We start from the raw sequence: 19,730 nt of genomic DNA, 5'->3' as shown, positions 1-19,730 counted from the left end.
ATATCAGATTAAGCTTCCCCCATGAACCATGGACCTTGACGTTGGTGGGGAGGCTTGCATGCCTCAGCGATACAGATGGCCGTACCGTAGGTGCAACCACAACGGAGGGGTATCTGTTGAGAGGCCAGACAAACATGTGGTTCCTGAAGAGGGGCAGCAGCCTTTTCAGTAGTTGCAGGGGCAACAGTCTGGATGATTGACTGATCTGGCCTTGTAACATTAACCAAAACGGCCTTGCTGTGCTGGTACTGCGAACGGCTGAAAGCAAGGGGAAACAACAGCCGTAATTTCTCCCGAGGACATGCAGCTTTACTGTATGATTAAATGATGATGGCGTCCTCTTGGGTAAAATATTCCGGAGGTAAAATAGTCCCCCATTCGGATCTCCGGGCGGGGACTACTCAAGAGGACGTCGTTATCAGGAGAAAGAAAACTGGCGTTCTACGGATCGGAGCGTGGAATGTCAGATCCCTTAATCGGGCAGGTAGGTTAGAAAATTTAAAAAGGGAAATGGATAGGTTAAAGTTAGATATAGTGGGAATTAGTGAAGTTCGGTGGCAGGAGGAACAAGACTTTTTGTCAGGTGATTACAGGGTTATAAATACAAAATCAAATAGGGGTAATGCAGGAGTAGGTTTAATAATGAATAAAAAAATAGGAGTGCGGGTTAGCTACTACAAACAGCATAGTGAACGCATTATTGTGGCCAAGATAGACACAAAGCCCACACCTACTACAGTAGTACAAGTTTATATGCCAACTAGCTCTGCAGATGATGAAGAAATTGATGAAATGTATGACGGGATAAAAGAAATTATTCAGGTAGTGAAGGGAGACGAAAATTTAATAGTCATGGGTGACTGGAATTCGTCAGTAGGAAAAGGGAGAGATGGAAGCATAGTAGGTGAATATGGATTGGGGGAAAGAAATGAAAGAGGAAGCCGCCTTGTAGAATTTTGCACAGAGCATAACTTAATCATAGCTAACACTTGGTTCAAGAATCATAAAAGAAGGTTGTATACCTGGAAGAATCCTGGAGATACTAAAAGGTATCAGATAGATTATATAATGGTAAGACAGAAATTTAGGAACCAGGTTTTAAATTGTAAGACATTTCCAGGGGCAGATGTGGATTCTGACCACAATCTATTGGTTATGAACTGCAGATTGAAACTGAAGAAACTGCAAAAAGGTGGGAATTTAAGGAGATGGGACCTGGATAAACTGAAAGAACCAGAGGTTGTAAAGTGTTTCAGGGAGAGCATAAGGGAACAATTGACAGAAATGGGGGAAAGAAATACAGTAGAAGAAGAATGGGTAGCTCTGAGGGATGAAGTAGTGAAGGCAGCAGAAGGTCAAGTAGGTAAAAAGACGAGGGCTAATAGAAATCTTTGGGTAACAGAAGAAATATTGAATTTAATTGATGAAAGGAGAAAATATAAAAATGCAGTAAATGAAGCAGGCAAAAAGGAATACAAACGTCTCAAAAATGAGATCGACAGGAAGTGCAAAATGGCTAAGCAGGGATGGCTAGAGGACAAATGTAAGGATGTAGAGGCTTGTCTCACTAGGGGTAAGATAGATACTGCCTACAGGAAAATTAAAGAGACCTTTGGAGAGAAGAGAACCACTTGCATGAACATCAAGAGCTCAGATGGCAACCCAGTTCTAAGCAAAGAAGGGAAGGCAGAAAGGTGGAAGGAGTATATAGAGGGTTTATACAAGGGCGATGTACTTGAGGACAGTATTATGGAAATGGAAGAGGATGTAGATGAAGATGAAATGGGAGATAAGATACTGCGTGAAGAGTTTGACAGAGCACTGAAAGACCTGAGTCGAAACAAGGCCCCGGGAGTAGACAACATTCCATTAGAACTACTGATGGCCTTGGGAGAGCCAGTCATGACAAAACTCTACCATCTGGTGAGGAAGATGTATGAGACAGGCGAAATACCCACAGACTTCAAGAAGAATATAATAATTCCAATCCCAAAGAAAGCAGGTGTTGACAGATGTGAAAATTACCGAACTATCAGTTTAATAAGTCACAGCTGCAAAATACTAACGCGAATTCATTACAGACGAATGGAAAAACTGGTAGAAGCGGACCTCGGGGAAGATCAGTTTGGATTCCGTAGAAATATTGGAACACGTGAGGCAATACTAACCTTAAGACTTATCTTAGAAGAAAGATTAAGAAAAGGCAAACCTACGTTTCTAGCATTTGTAGACTTAGAGAAAGCTTTAGACAACGTTAACTGGAATACTCTCTTTCAAATTCTGAAGGTGGCAGGGGTAAAATACAGGGAGCGAAAGGCTATTTACAATTTGTACAGAAACCAGATGGCAGTTATAAGAGTCGAGGGGCATGAAAGGGAAGCAGTGGCTGGGAAAGGAGTGAGACAGGGTTGTAGCCTCTCCCCGATGCTATTCAATCTGTATATTGAGCAAGCAGTAAAGGAAACAAAAGAAAAATTCGGAGTAGGTATTAAAATTCATGGAGAAGAAGTAAAAACTTTGAGGTTCGCCGATGACATTGTAATTCTGTCAGAGACAGCAAAGGACTTGGAAGAGCAGTTGAACGGAATGGACAGGGTCTTGAAAGGAGGATATAAGATGAACATCAACAAAAGCAAAACGAGGATAATGGAATGTAGTCAAATTAAATCGGGTGATGCTGAGGGGATTAGATTAGGAAATGAGACACTTAAAGTAGTAAAGGAGTTTTGCTATTTAGGGAGTAAAATAACTGATGATGGTCGAAGTAGAGAGGATATAAAATGTAGACTGGCAATGTCAAGGAAAGCGTTTCTGAAGAAGAGAAATTTGTTAACATCGAGTATAGATTTAAGTGTCAGGAAGTCTTTTCTGGAAGTATTTGTATGGAGTGTAGCCATGTATGGAAGTGAAACATGGACGATAACCAGTTTGGACAAGAAGAGAATAGAAGCTTTCGAAATGTGGTGCTACAGAAGAATGCTGAAGATAAGGTGGGTAGATCACGTAACTAATGAGGAGGTACTGAATAGGATTGGGGAGAAGAGAAGTTTGTGGCACAACTTGACTAGAAGAAGGGATCGGTTGGTAGGACATGTTTTGAGGCATCAAGGGATCACAAATTTAGCATTGGAGGGCAGCGTGGAGGGTAAAAATCGTAGAGGGAGACCAAGAGATGAATACACTAAGCAGATTCAGAAGGATGTAGGTTGCGATAGGTACTGGGAGATGAAGAGGCTTGCACAGGATAGAGTAGCATGGAGAGCTGCATCAAACCAGTCTCAGGACTGAAGACCACAACAACAACATCAGATTAAGACGTGCCATCAATCTTTTTTGATGACAAAAGGACTGAAGTAGGTAAATTACGTCTTCTTGTTTTTATGTAATATTAAGCTGACTCGTTTCACAATGCTTGACTTCCACAGATAGAAGAACCAGTGAGTATACAGTGTGGCACATGGTACACTGCCAAGATATGGAGAAAAATATATGTGTACAAAAATTAATGGAAAGGTACTGAGATATGTGATGCAAGAGGGAAAAGTTATTTCTTTTGAAGAACTTGAATTTTTGGTTTGTTCTCTGTAGCACAGTGCTGTGTGTTTTGTTTTTATTCTTAAAAGTTGCATTTTCTACAACAGTCATAACGAAAAACAGTAAAAAAAATCGTTAGTATCTCGAGTGTCGGTGATATGCAAAAAATGACTTTGTTTAGCACGATTTTGGAATTACCTGCTGTCACCAGCAAAGGACGAATATTTGAAAGACGATTTTGTAAACGCATTTAATTTCATTGTATTTGCATATTATTTCAGTGTTTATACAATATAGTAGACTGCTATAAACTTCATATAGCCTTCACTGAAAATCGTGTTTCCCGCCTAGCTTGTTCGCTTTGTTAGTTGGTTTGAGGGAGGGTCACTGGTTTCAGCGGAATAGGGAAGGAAGTCGGCTGTGGTCTTTCAAAGGATCCATCCTGCCATTTCCTTAAAGCGATTTTGGGAAATCACATAAAACTTAAGTGAGTATGGCCGGACGCAGGTTTGAACCGTCGTCCTTCCAATTCCGAGTCGAGTGTGCTACCCACTGCACACCTCGCTTCCTTGGTTTCCTGGAGCTTTAGTTGCGCATAAGAAGCTAGACAGTAGTGTCACTATCTAACATGTGGTAGTGTTCTGCAGGATGTCTGCAGGTGTTGAGTTAATTATCTTTGCGTTGTCGGAGTCAGTAGCTGTCACTTGTCAGTAGCTTGTGTTTGTAAACTACGGCATGGCTAGGTTACTTTTTATCTTAAATTCAGTAGCCTTGAGATGTGAAGTACTGAGATAAAATTTCTATTATCGTGCTGATTGTATCCGTGCCTACGGTTTCGTGTTTGAATTGACGATGGCAGCTGCAGGAAAGAGCGATGCCGATTCTAAATTCAATTTAGTGATTGTCCGCGATGCCTTGAAAAATTCACTTATTGAAGATGACGACGTTCAATTGGACAGTTATATAGTTGCTTACAAGGAGCTCCTGAAGTGAGTTGTTTTTTCGTAAATCTGTATGTGTATGGGTTGTCCGTTTAAAGTTTGAGTTGCTAGTCACGTGTGTAAGAAGTCTCATGAAAATCTGCAACAAGTTCACCAGTTGCTATATTAAATATCCTGAACATGTAAGCCTAAACATCCTTTTGGTTTTAACCTGAGAAGAAAAGATTACTTTCCATTGACGTATTACATTACGTCAATTAGACTAAAGTTTTAGTGCTGCAAGCAAGTACATTTAATAAAGCCGACTCTATCTGCTGAACATCAGTAGTCCAATTACGACGTGCCTTATGCAGAGAACATAACTTCTTGTAGTAGTGTAATGATTTATCTTCCTTTACTATACTAACTCTCAAATTTTTGATATGGCTTTAACTGTAAGTTCAAGTAATGTTTATTTTTTTCAGATTCTTCCATCTTTTGGGTTCTGTGTTCAGTTTTGTTTCAAGTGATGTAGAAAATAAAATTGAAATATTACAGCAATTTAGAGCAGAAAAAGAGAGCAGTAACTTTGTTTCTTTAAAAACTATGATACTGTATGAAAAATCATCTGGACTTTTGAATAATTCCAAATACGTGTCAGGAAGCAGAACGTTTTTACGCCTTCACCGTGGTTTAGGTATGTAAATGGCTTCTGTTAGCAAATGCCATGTAATACTTTTTTGACCACAACAACAATATTTACTTATTGCTGACTGTAAATATTACTTTCTGTACTGTTATACGCCAACAGTCCACAAGCTCACAGTAACTATTAATACCAGTCCAACACCATATAAAGTTTTCATAATCAACCAACTGGAAAAATATTTTGACTCCAATAACAATCATAAATTAGTCATAAATGTGGTATCCATAACCTTTCAAATCCGAACATGCTTATAAACAGATTGTGTTCCCAAGTTCTACACAAGGATCAAATCAGAATCCAAATGAAAAAAAAACCCAAAAATACCTTTAAGTGCAGAGAAAACATTCAAACATCTTAAGGTATTTTATTCCTACTCTGTAATAGTGAACCAACAACCACAATAGTAATTCACATTGTCATTTGTTTCCAATACTGACGGACATAATGAATCTGGTGTCCTTCTCCAAGTTTTGAATTAGGCCTGCTCCACTGTATTGAATGCTGTAGTGGAAATGCATAGCTCCAACTTCTTGCTGAATAAAGTAAAACATTAAGTAAGACAGTGGACTCGCATATGGGAAGATGGTGGTTTAAATCCACAGCCTGCCATCCAGATAAGGTTTTTCCTGTTTCCCTAAACTATGTTAGACAGATTCTGAAGTAGTTACTTTGAAAAGGAAACATTTGATTTTCTTCCCTAATTTGATGTACCTCTATGCCTACCTACTTGGTAGTTAATCATTAAACTCTTAATTTTCCTTCTGTGTAACTGTAGTCACAAAATGGTTCTCTCACTACAGGTATTATGTCAGAGGCAGTAAGTCCAGAACTCAGGAAAAAATGCTAAAACTTGCCATCCTCAGCACTGAAGAGTGTCGGATACACCTCAGAATGTTTGCTGTTTCAGTATCATCGAGAGGATTGGTGTGTGAAATGGAAGAAGATTTTATTGTAAACTGTGCACAGGCACAGCTCCAAATGGAATGCCCCAGTGTTGCCTCACTGAGAATTCCACATCCCAGATTCGAGACACTGCATCTTTGTTCAGTCTCATAACATCAACATAAATGTGGCAATTTACATAATTTGCAATTAAACAGCTGTAAGAGTTAAATAGTTGTGAACATGTCATCACACACTGTGGCACACAGTGACCTGCTCGTGAACTGTGTACTAACAAGCCACTACACACACTGCCAACATGATTCTTACCAAAGGGCAGTCAAACTGTCCAATTACTCAGTAACATCACACAAAAACAAGTTAGAAACATTAACATTTCACACTAGAGAGTGACATTACATACTTGAACATGCCCACTTCAAGCACGATCCATTTCAAATACGCTGTGCCAACATGACATCACAACGTAGTTACATCACAGGTCAAAGTCAAGAACTGGTACTGCATGTTTGGTTGATGCAGCCAGTTTACATCAGTTTGTAGTTGTTAGTACTGTTTAGACTTTTCAAACTTTATTTTGTTCATTTACTTATTTGTCCATTAACCATTCAACACAGTGGTACAGGACAAGTCAAATATGTTACTGGTTTGATTTATATATGCATATAGAACATATAGAAACTTTGGTTGAGTTAGGCAAGGGTGGGGCAGAATGTCGGCCATGGCCTTTTCAAATAAACCATCCCAGCATTCTCCCTTGCTTGGTAGTAAACATGGAAAATAAAGTTGAAATGGCAGGTTGGGGGTTCGAACCCCATTCCTTCCAAATGTGTGTTCAGTGTCTTAACACTGCGCTGCCTTGCTCAGTATATTAACTTGTGAGAAAACCACACTTATCTGAAGCCTACAATTTGTTAACATCAACCACAAGAATTTTGCAGTTACCGTACTTCTAAAAATTCATCTATTGAGTAGGAGGAGTTGTCATTCAGAAATTCTTTTAATTTGTTTTTAATTGCTGGTTGGCTATCTGTCAGACTTTTAATGCTGACAAATGACCAAAGATTTTTGTGGGAGCATAATTCACCCCTTTCTGTGCCAAAGTCAAATTTAATCAGAATAGTGAAGATCATATGTTCATCTAGTGTTGTAGCTGTGCACTTTGCTGTTACTTTGAACTTGTATGGGTTAGTAATACCAAATTTCATAAGTCAATATATGTATTGGAAAGGTACTGTGAATATCCCTAGTTTCTTAAATAAATGTCTGCAAGGTGATCTTGTGTGGGCTCCAGCTATAATTGTGATTATACGCTTTTGTGCAATGAATACTTTTTCTCTTAATGATGAGTTACCTCAAAATATGCTATAAGAAAACAGTGAATGAAAAGCTATATAGTAGGCTAGTATACTGATATGTTTATCACCAAAATTTGTAATAACCCTAATAGCAGAAGTAGCTGAACCTAACCTTTTCAGCAGAGCATCAGGGTGTTTCTTCCAATACAATTTCTCATCAATGCACACACTGAGATTTGAATATTCTGCCTTAGCAATGGACTTCTGTTCAAAGTCTATATTTATCAATGGTGTTATACCATTTACAGTACAGAATTGTATGTACTGTATTTTCTCAAAATTTAGGAGAGTCCTTGTGTAGAGAACCACTTAATAATTTTCTGAAATACATTATTTACAATTTCCTTGGCTAACTCTTGTTTGTTGTGGATGTGATTACTGTATTTGTATCATCAGCAGAAAGAACTAGCTTTGTATCTTCATGAATATAGAGTGACAAGTCATTAATATACAGTATATTAAGGACAATAAGGGACCCAAGATTGAACTCTGTGGGACACCATTTGTGATACCTCCCCAATTAGAGGACTCTCCTGATTTTTGCAGACTGTCTGAACTGTTGATTTCAACCTTCTGCACTCTTCCAGTTAAATGTGAATTAAACAATTTGTGCACTGTCCCACTAATACCACAATACTTAAGCTCATCCAGGAGAATTTCATGATTCTTACAGTCAAAAGTCTTTGAGAGATCACCCAATATCCCAATGGCTAATGTTCATTTATTCAGAGCATTTAATATTTTATCAGTGAAAGCATATGTACCATTTTCTGTTGAAAAGCCTTTCTGAAAACAAAATTGATGTTTTGTTATTACTTCATTAATACGGATGTGTGAAGTTATTCTTGAATACATTAGTTTTTCAAGAATTTTGGGCAAGGCTGTCAGAAGTGAGACTGTGCAGTAGTTGTTAGCATCAGACATATCCCCTATTTATACACAATGGTTTAACAGTAGCATATTTCAAGCTAGCATATTTCAATCTATCTGGGAAAATGCCCTGTTTCGGTGAGCTATTACATATATGGCTGAGAATCTTGTGTATCTCTTAGGAACATGCTTTAAGTACTCTGTTGTGCAAATGCCATCAATTCCATGCGATCTTTTACTTTTGAATGAATTTATTATTTTCATAATTTCAGTAGGAGAGGTGGGTTGAAATTCAGTTGTAACAATTTGCATGGCTGTTGCCTCTTCCATATACAACATTGCATTTTCTAATGAATAGCTGGATCCTATTTTCTCTGCAGCACTTCAAAAAATTATTAAAAATATTTTCAACTTCTGACTCTTTGTTAACAAACTTTTCATTGAATTTGATAGAAATACAGTCTTCCTGTGCTCTCGGTTGCCCTGTTTCCATTTTAACAATATTCCAAATTGATTTAATTTTATTATCAGAGGCACTAATGTGAGATGTAATGCACATACTTCTGGACTTTTTAATAACTTTTGTTTATACAGTGCAGTAGTTTTTATAACTCCTTCTAGCCATAAGATATATTTCCCTTTTCTGTTTATAAGATATTTTTATCCCTTTAGTAAGTCATGGCTTTTTAGATGGTTTCTTACAATTATGTTTCACTGTTTTCGTAGGGAAACTGTTTTCGAGTATACTCACAAAGGTATCATGAAATTGATTAAATTTTAAATTAGCATCAGGTTCACTGTACACCACATCCTAATCTAACTGTTGCAGTCTTTCCCTAAAATTGCAATTATTATATCATAATTGATTACACTATTTTGGAGGACTCTTTTGCATTACTATATGGATCTATCTCACACACTGTAATTACCTGTGCATCATGATCAGACAGACCATTCTTAACAGGAAAAGTTTGTATTTGATTAAATTTATCTTGGTCTATGAAAAAATTATCTATGTATGGTATCTCCTCCTCTCTCTATAATGTCTCTACATACATGTGCTGAAAGTTGATATCCACCAACATCTACCATTTCCATATGATGTTCAGACAGGCATAGTAAATCTATTCCATAATCAGTTTCTAAATTTCTAAATAAACAAGAAGTTCATCTACTTTGTTTTTTAATCCCCTGTTATTCTGATGCAGTATTAAAAATATTTTTCACTGTACTTTTATGAGATTGTTGTGATATACTGACATTATTTTTTAATGTACTTTTATGAGAATCTTGTGATATTTTAACATCTCTAGTGCCCGCCTGTCTGAGCTTCTCATTAAGTGTAATTTCATTCATTGTTGAAGCTATCATCTCAGCCAGTACCCCTCCCTTTCCTACTAAGAAGCAGGCCATGTCCTGTGAAGTCCCACCTATCAATAGCATAAACAGGAACTAAACCTATGCCTGGCAAAGTAGTCACCTGGAGCAGCTGATCGAGCTCCATGTTGACACTCTTGAAATAGCTGTTCAGTTGGTGCCAATCATATTGCCTGAAAGCAGGAACCATGTCAGCACTTACATGATTCATTGCAGATGTTATTTCTACCAGGTCATACTCAATATTGTTGCCCTGATCCGTGGCAATACTGTTTCATGCTCCGCCCACTACCACAACATGATCCTGCGTTGCAAAACCCTTGCACAATGATCTTTTATCCTCTATCACTTGTTATATGACACTTCTGAAAAATATAATCACACAAACATGTGCCAACACTACTGCCTTCACAGCTGTTCATGTGACTGATTCCCATCACTGAGGTGCTGTATTGCATTCCATCTGAAACAGAAAACCAATAGCAGAGACAGTCTTGTGCAAATACACACATAACAAGATAGTTACCATGTTGTATAATTAAAAATATGCTCAAGGACACACTCTCTATACGTCGTTCCCTCCACATATCATTCCCCGCATATGTAAATGACCATTCATCCAATATACACCAAGCATAATTATTTCTTTTTGCGGGTAACACTAGTAATTTATTCAATCCAACCATGCAAAGAGCTAGAGAAGATAGTAAACAGTGTTCTTAACAGTATCACTGACATGTTTTCTGTGAATAGTCTCACCCTCAGTTTTAAAAAAGACATAACATATTCCATTCTACACGTCTAGGGGTACTGCAACAATGATAAATGTAACACACAGTGAGGAAATAATAAATGGGTGGAAACTTCAACAATCTTAGGTGTTTCATATTGATGAGAATTTAAACAGGAAAAAGCACATTTTGGAACTCCTAAAACAATTTAGTTCAGCCATATTTGAACTTAGGATGATTGAAAATCTTGGAGAGAGAAAACTCAGTAAGTTGGTATATTTTGTGTATTTTCATTCAATAATGTAATATAGAATAGTGTTCTGTGTAACTCATCTTTAAGAAAGGCAGACTTCGTTGCTTAAAAAATGTGCTGTGCGAATAATATTTTATGTTCACCCATGGTCATCTTGTAGACATCTGTTTAAGGAGTAGGCATTTCGATTATTGTTTCACAGTATATTTATTCTCTCACAGAATTTGTTGTAAATAATCCACTGCAGCTCCAAAGGAACAATGGCGTACATAATTCAATGCAAAAAGAAAAAAAAAATACATTCATTACACTACATTAATGTTACCTTTACAGAAAGGGTGCACAGTGCTGCAACCAAAAAGTTTTGAGCACTTATCCTGTGATGTAAGATGTCTGGCAGACATCAGAGTAAAATTTGATAACAAACTGAAAAAGTTTCTCTTTGGTAACTCCTACTCTGTAGAAGATTTTCTGTGATTGTAATATGTAAAAGTGATGAGTAGGAATTACTAACTTAAATCTATACTCTTTTTTTGGGGGGGGGGGGGGGGGTGAATAAGAGACTAGTTCCCTCTTGTTACAATTTATTGCACAAGAGGTACATGGAACATGAAGCTAACAAACAATAAACAAGGGCATAATATGAGGCATGTCTGGAAAGTAAATACTGTTTTCGAAAAAAAAGAAGAAGAAGAAAAAACCCCTCATGAAAACATCTATATCAGACCAAAATTTATTTTTACAAGAAAGAACATTTCTTAAACTATTTTTCTGTATAGTTGCCACCATTATTGAAACATTTGTCGAAGTGGGAAAGCAGCTTTCGTATGCTCTCTTCATAGAAAGATGCCATGACTGAAGACAGCAACTGTTAAATGCCATTTTTTGCATCATTAACTCTGTCAAAGTGCCTCCTTTCAAAATCATCCTTCAAGAACAAGCAGTAGTCAGAAGGTATCAGATTGAACCTGTATGACGGGTGGTCAGACTGCTCTCAACTGAATTGTTGAGTAGGGTTTTGAGTGACACCAGCAGACTGGGGACATGTGTTGCCATTAAGCAACGTGATGCCTTGTCTGATCATTCCGTGCCTTTTGTTTTGAATTGCACACCAAAATTTTCTCAGTGTTCACACTACACTGATGAATGCAAAAAAACATGTTCAGAGGCGGATGTCTTCACTGGCGGCATCTTCCTATGAAGAGGCCACAGAAAAGTCGGTTTCTTTCTGTGATAAATATCTGAACAGTGGTGGAAACTATACAGAAAAAATAGTTTAAGAAATGACCTTTCATATAAAAATAAATTAATTAATTTTGGTTTTAAAATGTTTTTGCAAGTTTTTTTTATGTGTTACTTACTTTCCAGACATGTTTCTGTAAACTGACATATTCGCTTACTTTGTAGAAATGCTTTTGAAGTATGATTGTTTTCAACATTGCTCTAAAGCCCATTTCCTTCTTTAATCACTTTAAGCATGTGGGCAGTGCATTGTAAAATATGACACCAGTGTGGCTCCCAGGTCTTAAAGTACAAGTTGTTCTTGCTTGCTCCTGTGCTTTTAAGTGGTTATATCTTTATAAAATGCAGGGTTAGTTGTGTAAACACAAAGTTTTCATGGCCTACTAAATGACAAATTTCATACACATGTGTTTCTTTCATACTTTCCTTTGTAGATAACCAACATATAAGCATTGAAATGTGTTTGATACCTTTCTAGCAAATATATTATAAATAAGGTTGCATTTCATATAGTCTAGCTTTCACAATGTTCTGAGAATACAAAGAAAACAAAAGAGGATGTTTACTAGCAAAATGTTTTGTTAATTGCTTTGTTTTAATGTTATGTCAACTGTCAAATACTGTGCAGACTTGAGCACCATGTTAAAACTTTTACATTTTGACATGGGTATTCTCAGGCAAGTGCACGATCATCTGATGTATTCCAGCAGCTTGGTGTTCTTTGGAAGCTTGCTTGTTTATGGGTAAGATACTAAAGTGTGTTGGGAAGATTGAACAATTAAGTCAAAACTCAGTGTTGCACATTCTCCTATTCATTAGAGGTGAGATATGTTCTTCATTTTTCCGTATACCTGACAATAACCTGCATATGTTTATGTAGATTCACACCCTCTGCAATATAGTTGTCATCAGATGACATCTCCTCACTAAGCATGGAGTTCTCTAACTTGCTTTTGTTAGACTGGGTTTTGGATAATGCCTTGATGAATAATTGCTTGGATTGTAATATGATAAACTGGTCTTCATTTGGATCATCTGAGAATTGTAGCTGCACATACATAGTCAAAAGAATCCTCTCATTCCTGGGTGATGTCAATTCATTAGGTTCAGACATCTGTCCTGAAACATTTGGTTTCCACATATTTTGTTAGTAGTTGCGCATTCTGGAAAAAATCTGTGTGTGTGTGTGTGTGTGTGTGTGTGTGTGTGTGTGTTTTTTTTTAATTAGTGTGAAGTGGACCCTGGCAATAAAACAGCTCCATTACTGCATTGGTGAAAATTCCTTCTTTCCAATTTTAGTATTAACTATGCAGGGCAAAATAGCACTTGCGGGATCTTCATGTTCCAGGACTGAATATCACAGTTACGAAATCCACAATACAACAGATTACCTTCATCCAACTTTATGTTTACGAGGGAGACCATGTAATAAAATATATTTTATAAACATTGTTCATTGTTCATAAATTCATCTTTCCCTTGTTGTCTTTTATTTCCTGAGTGCATGCTGAAATAAATGTTCAGAGTTGCATCTTGTTTAGTTTTTTTTTTTTATGCATGTATATCAACATTGGAAATTCTTGCATTTTGAGTAGAGGCATAAACAAGATGTATTATCAAAATGTATTATTTAGCAACATATACTTGTGTGATGGCTGATAAATGTGCTCAAAAGGTCCATTATGATTAATCGTAGCATTGGGTTTGCTGGCTAACAAATTTAAAATGAGTGCAGCAATCAAGTATCCCTATTTCATTGATATTGACTGTACATTTTATCAGAATAATAACAGAAAGTGCTTTCAATTAATGCCCAACATATGACATAGATTCATGTCAGGTTGCCATTTACTTATTATTCCATCTCATCTCAGTGATTGATATATATATTCTGAGAGAAAATGGGAGTGTAAAGTTAAGTGTTTTGTGGATATGATAAACAGACTAAATGTGTAAACTAATGTTTAGTTTGTTCAGAATGCAACTTGGTATATTACCTAGATCATGAGTGTCTGTGATCTGATAGAAATAGCTTGTTATAACCATGACATCTATGTTACTTTGGTAAATTACGTCTCCTGATTCCACACATCAACAGCAGCACTGTGAAGCGAGTTGATATATGTTTGGTGTTGACAGTTGTAATGGTGGGCGTGGCCCACATTCAGCTGTTACTGTCACAAACAGTCAGTAGATGATCTTTTTACAAGGTGTGGCCTTATTTTTAGCTAAAAGTATCTCTAAATATGTGAGCTCTCTGTAACTGAACTTAATCCAGTGGTTGTAGAAAAATCAGATCATATAGCATTACAGATGGTTTACCAGGTTGTTACAGGAGTGCAATGTTAAGTCAATTCACAAAGACCTAGGTTGTGTTTTTGAGGTGAAAAGAATGTGAGGTGCTGCCTGTGTGTATACTTAATAGAGAATCTATTCTCCATCTATTATTTGTAAATAGGACGAGATACCATTGATACCAAACAGAAGATCCCATTCAGACAGAGTGATGTTACCAAATTATTTCAGAAACAAGTGTTACAATGCTGCACAATGCGACCTGAATTTATTGAAGTAAAGTCTTTAATTATGTAAGAATCTCCCAAATTCTAGCTTCCATTTAAACTTCAATCGGGGTCAACTTTCCATACAAGAAGAACATTAATAGAATACTAAGAGGGTTGCCCAGAAAGTAATGCACCACTTTTTTTTCTTCAACAGTTCTTTATTAAAGGTAATGAGAATTACTCACATGAAATAATGGAATTTTATCTACGCCCATTATATTTTTCCATGTAATCTCCATCCCGTTCTATGGCCTTCCTCCAGAGCTAAACAAGGGCATTTAATGGCCCCAACAAGTGGAAGTCCGAGGGGACTAGGTCAGTTGTGTAAGATGTGACAGCCATGGATGGTCTCCCCGACTGCTGCAAATCATGGAGCTCTACCGAACCACCTTCTGATGATGACCTCACCCTCAATGCCCAGTGACTAACTGTATTTCTGTCAACAGCAGATGCTCCATAGACTTTACACAAGTGTTTGGGAATATTCCCCACAGTTTCTTTCTCTGTAGTGAGAAATTCAGTGACAGCACATTGCTTGTAATGTACATCACCTACAGACGTCATTTTGAAACTCCTGCAGCTGCACTATCTGTTGGAAGTGACGGAAATTTGGCGCGCTCACTCAGGAGACTTCTAATAATACATATGTATCATTTCACATTTGTAGCATTGTTTTTGGCTGTGAAAAAAAAATGTAGTGCATTAATTTCTGGGCAGTCCTTGTATTTACAGATGTAAATATTGGCTTAATGGGACATTGCACAGAAAAAAAAGGAAATAGAATGTCCCCTTTCTTAATTTACTGTCAACTATGATTTTGTTACGAAGAGTACAGGAGAGCAACACTACAGCTGTAGATGACATTTTAATTTTGTCTGTAGCTGGTTAGAAGCGTATTATCATTGATATATTGTGGATGGGTGTGGTGTAGAAGTTGGGTTACCACACCATGACGCACTAATATTATTGTCAGAAGATGTTAAGTAAGAAATGAGGAGTACACAGAGATATTAAAGAAATTTAAGTACTGTAATGCTTTTAAAGTAAGTTTTCTGATTCAGCTCTTGAAGAATCATTGTTAGTGGAATGTGTGATGTTCATCTAGCTTAAATGATAAACACAGTCCATTCATATTGACTTTTTCCTTTAACATGAAATTTGACCCCAGTTATCACACGTAGTGAGTATGGATGATATAAAGTATCAGATCTGTGTGTAAATGAAAATGGAAATTGTATCAGAGGTTACAGAAGATTTACAGTGCCTCATTACAGAAGAGAGCGTAATAAATTTTATTAGAGAAACTAATAGTAAGAGCTTCAAGATTATGCCACATAAATTTGAGGATAATGCAAACAACATAAGATAAAGGAAAGAAAGTGTGTCAGAAAAGTTCCCTTTTCAACACATTGATATAGAGGATTAAAGATGGCACTGAGATGTTCAAAATATTTTATGAGTCTTTCTTATTCTTTGTTATTTGTTTGGGGAGGGGGGGGGGGGGGACTGAATCCCAGTTGCATATATTTTCCAACAGGTCAGTTTTTGAAGTTAAGATGAAATGAGATTACTGTAAGCTAAAAGAAAAATTTATCAAGTGTTAATTCTTGGAAGTGTAAAGATGTTTGATCTAGATAGATAACAGGTGTGATATTAAAGATTGTCCAGTCTACATTAATGGCATACTCAGTTACATATAGAACATCTTTTCAGGAAACTTATTTCCCAGGCAACTTGAAATATTCTGTGGTGTGGCCGCGCCACAAGAGAGGGTGGAAAAAGTTGATGATGATGATAACTGCACACCAGTAATACTGCCTCCTGAATTTTTGTTTATTTTTAAGGCAATTTGCAAAAGTGTGTCTGCTTCTGTAGCTAAGTGGGCAGCGTGTCTGACTGCAATACAGAGGAGTTGGGTTCGGTTCCCATTATTGCCAGAGATTTTTCCTTGGCATGAAATGAAGACTAGAATGGGGTGGGCTAAGCTTCACAGTGTCAGCTGAGGAGCTACTGAAGTGGGACTTGGTGGATTGAAGGTTTGGAAAACTGACAGTGTCCAGGAGAATGGTATGTTAACCCTATATCCTATTTGATTGACACTTTTGCCACATGATGAGATATGGCACGTCAATACTGAATAGCCCATTGGGACTGGTTTGCAGAGCTTAAACAGATATACTGTAATGTAGTTGCCTATTTCTTGGAGCACATCTTATTAAGAAATTCACAGTTTGATTATAAGAATAGCGTACTAGGTTACTTGCCATGAAAAATTCCAAGTTGTGCCATGACTGGGAGTCCATGTTTAACTGTGTAGGCCTCCTATATCTAGCTGGATAGCTTAGTTCATATGTCTGTGGGAGGCAAGGACATGCAACCTCCTGTAATACCATGCCTAATGAAGCTCTGTGGTGTTCAAACAAAACTCTGCTATGAGGATGACTTTACTTTTACAATATTCCTCGTTTCACAAAATAATCAAAGTTTTTGATGAAAATTGTAGCTTGGGACCAACTGGGTAAGTGTAAGACTAGAAATTCAAAGGTATGGGGTTCAATCTTTGTCAGTACTGGGATATTTCCCTGTTACATACTACTTTTTTCATCTCTGGCAGTACTTTGTTTATGTGGAAAATTCTAAGTTGCTCTGTGGCTTGGGGTCCATGTTAAACTGTAGGTCCCCTGCATAACTACCCAAGTAACTTTGCCTTATTAAAAAATAATCGTATCCAAGTAATGGGCAGCAGATGATTGCTTTAAACTTCTACAACACAGAAACTGAGCTACCATCTGACTCAGATACTCCAGCTTGTAGTTGTCATCTATTAGACTTACTCTTAATTGCTATTAAATGCAGTACTTCAGCTTTTTCCATGCAAATCTAAATGACATGCAGCTGTCTTTCAATGTTGGCACAATTAGTGAATACATAAACATCAAATTCCTGGAACTGATAGTAGATGGGAAGCTGTTGTGGAAGGCACAAATTCATGATCTCTTGCATGAGTTGAACCTCATGATTACAATGGCAGTCACATTCAGCAACTATTATGCCACTAAAAAATGTTTACTTATGTACTTAAATTTCTTGATGCCATGTGAGGTAGTATTTTGGGGCAACTTCATTCAGGCACAAATAATTGTTTTAGCTCAAAAACTAGCTAATCGAAGCTTTACTCTGTGAACTTTATGTACGCCTATGTTTGACAAGGAGGGTTCTCTTTGCACTGACATTTTAAACACATGTACCAACTAACAAGATTTGTGCTTGAAAGCATGAACTTATTAAAAAGGAACTGCAACAGCCATTCAGGGAATATAAGATAGAGAAAGTGAAGTATTTCCAAAATAGGAGAAGAGTATTGGTGACTGACTTCAAGTAAACAAACTGAAATTGAACTCTTCACTGGCAAGCTCATTTGATTAGGACAAGAAAAAGGGGAACTGCTTTAAATTACATATTTGTTTCAGCAATGTGGGCAGCACTCATCATGAAGTGTGATGAGAACTCATTTTAGTTTTTCAGCTGCTGCTTGTGAGCATTCAGTGATAGAATAACGTGCAGACACATGTAGCAATCAGTTGAAGTGATTGTGTCAGATATTGGTGTGAATATAATTCTGGAATAAGCAACTTTTTTAATGGTAGTGGTCACTGTGTCAAAAATTAACAATGCATTGTAAAGTGAGACATACATAACCTGTCTTCACTGACTGTCCTGTAAATTACTACTTGAACTGTTAAGTACAGAGTTTGTGTAAAAGGTAACGAGACTGAGCTTGTGAATCAAAATTTATTGTAAATGATGCTACAACCACTTAGTACTTTTCAATGTGTGACCCTTGAGAGTCAACAACCCGCTGCATGCGAGATTTCCGCACTTCAAACACTTCCACGCACACTGAGTCCAGGTTGGCCTTCAAAGCCCTTGTCGTGGCGGCTTGGACCTGCTCCAGGGTCCCATGACTGTTTCCTTTATAGTAAATTTTTAGTTCTGGGAACAAAAAGTCTGGTGGGGTCACATCGGGACTGTAGGGGGACTGGGGAATTGTTGGAATCCGTTTCTTGGTCACGTAGCTGGCCACCATGAAGCAGGTGTGACTTGGCGTGTTGTCATGATGCGCCATTAACAGTTTGGCCTTGTGGCACAAACTCGTGATGAACCACACACCTCACATCGAAAAACACAGTCAGCATGGCTTTAACCTTCGATTTGCTCATGTGAGCCTTTTTTGGACATGGGGAAGCTGCGGTGTGCTCTTTGTCTCCGGGTTGAACTGAAACACCCAGGTTTTGCCTCCAGTGATAATGTTATCTAAAAATTCCAGATCAGCTTCAAGGCTCTGGAGATTGTCTTGGCAGGTGTCCACATGTGCTTGCTATTGAGCGTCTGACAAAATCTTTGGGACCATCTTGGGGGAGGTCTTCCTCATCGACAATTCTGTGGTGATGGTGGTGTGAACTGTCATTTTAACAAGTCTGAGGTCAACTGCTATCATCCTGCCACTCATCCGATGGTCGGTGTTCAGTAAAACAAGCACACGGAGGCTGTTTTCATCAGTTTAGTTGGTTGACGGGCGTCCGGAGTTGGTCCTCATCATCAACACTGTCCCAGCACTCTTTAAAAAAAACCTTTTTGTCCACGTGATAACCTGGGCTTTTGACAGGCAATTGTCGCCATAGGCTTGCCGACACATATCCAACGTTTCTGTACCCAATTTTCATAGTTTCATACAAAACTTGACGGCGTAACATTCCTTGATCGTTTGCTGCATGTTGCGCCACGACTGCTGAGCGTAGTTTTTTTTTCTTGACTGTCGCACACACTAATGACACCCACTGATGACTGTGGACTGTTTCTGGTAACTTTTAATATGAAATATAGTAGTGCTCTTCATTGCTGCACATACTAAGGACACCCATTGATGACTTCTGGACTGTGAAGATGCTGCTGTGCTCCTGAAATCAACTGCAGATTCCGTTACCACCATATTAAACTATGCTCTTCAGTCCTGAAAAACTGAGTCAGCAGAGAATACTATCACGCATTTTACATCTTGACATACTTTCCTTGTGGAAGCAGTAAGTAATCATAATTTATTGAAATGTGACAAGGTGTTTTAGCTACTCCCTTTCATTGCTACCCACTACTCGTAAGTCCTCTAAGTAATAGTTTATGATGGTGTACACGTTACTTAGAAATAATGTTTTAGCTGCCTTTTAAACAGACGTATTTTAATAAATTTTTCATTTCCTTTGGTAATTTATTA

General features: G+C 37.6%; 1 protein-coding gene across 1 annotated transcript in view; it reads left to right on the top strand.

Moving 5' to 3' along the window:
• Nucleotides 1–4,205: 4,205 nt before the first annotated feature.
• LOC126183830 (ceramide-1-phosphate transfer protein) overlaps nt 4,206–19,730 on the top strand; it is a 34,724-nt gene continuing 19,199 nt past the window's right edge. Inside the window, exons 1-2 of the mRNA XM_049926087.1 lie at nt 4,206–4,523; nt 4,940–5,151. Coding sequence (XP_049782044.1) covers nt 4,387–4,523; nt 4,940–5,151 — 349 coding nt within the window. The 5' untranslated portion in view covers nt 4,206–4,386. The remainder of the gene's footprint in view (nt 4,524–4,939; nt 5,152–19,730) is intronic.

Source organism: Schistocerca cancellata, chromosome 4 (assembly GCF_023864275.1).
Source record: "Schistocerca cancellata isolate TAMUIC-IGC-003103 chromosome 4, iqSchCanc2.1, whole genome shotgun sequence".
NCBI classification, from domain to species: Eukaryota; Metazoa; Arthropoda; class Insecta; order Orthoptera; family Acrididae; genus Schistocerca; species Schistocerca cancellata.
The sequence above is the reverse complement of the archived record's forward strand: the minus strand, read 5'-3'. Positions and strand labels throughout refer to the sequence as shown.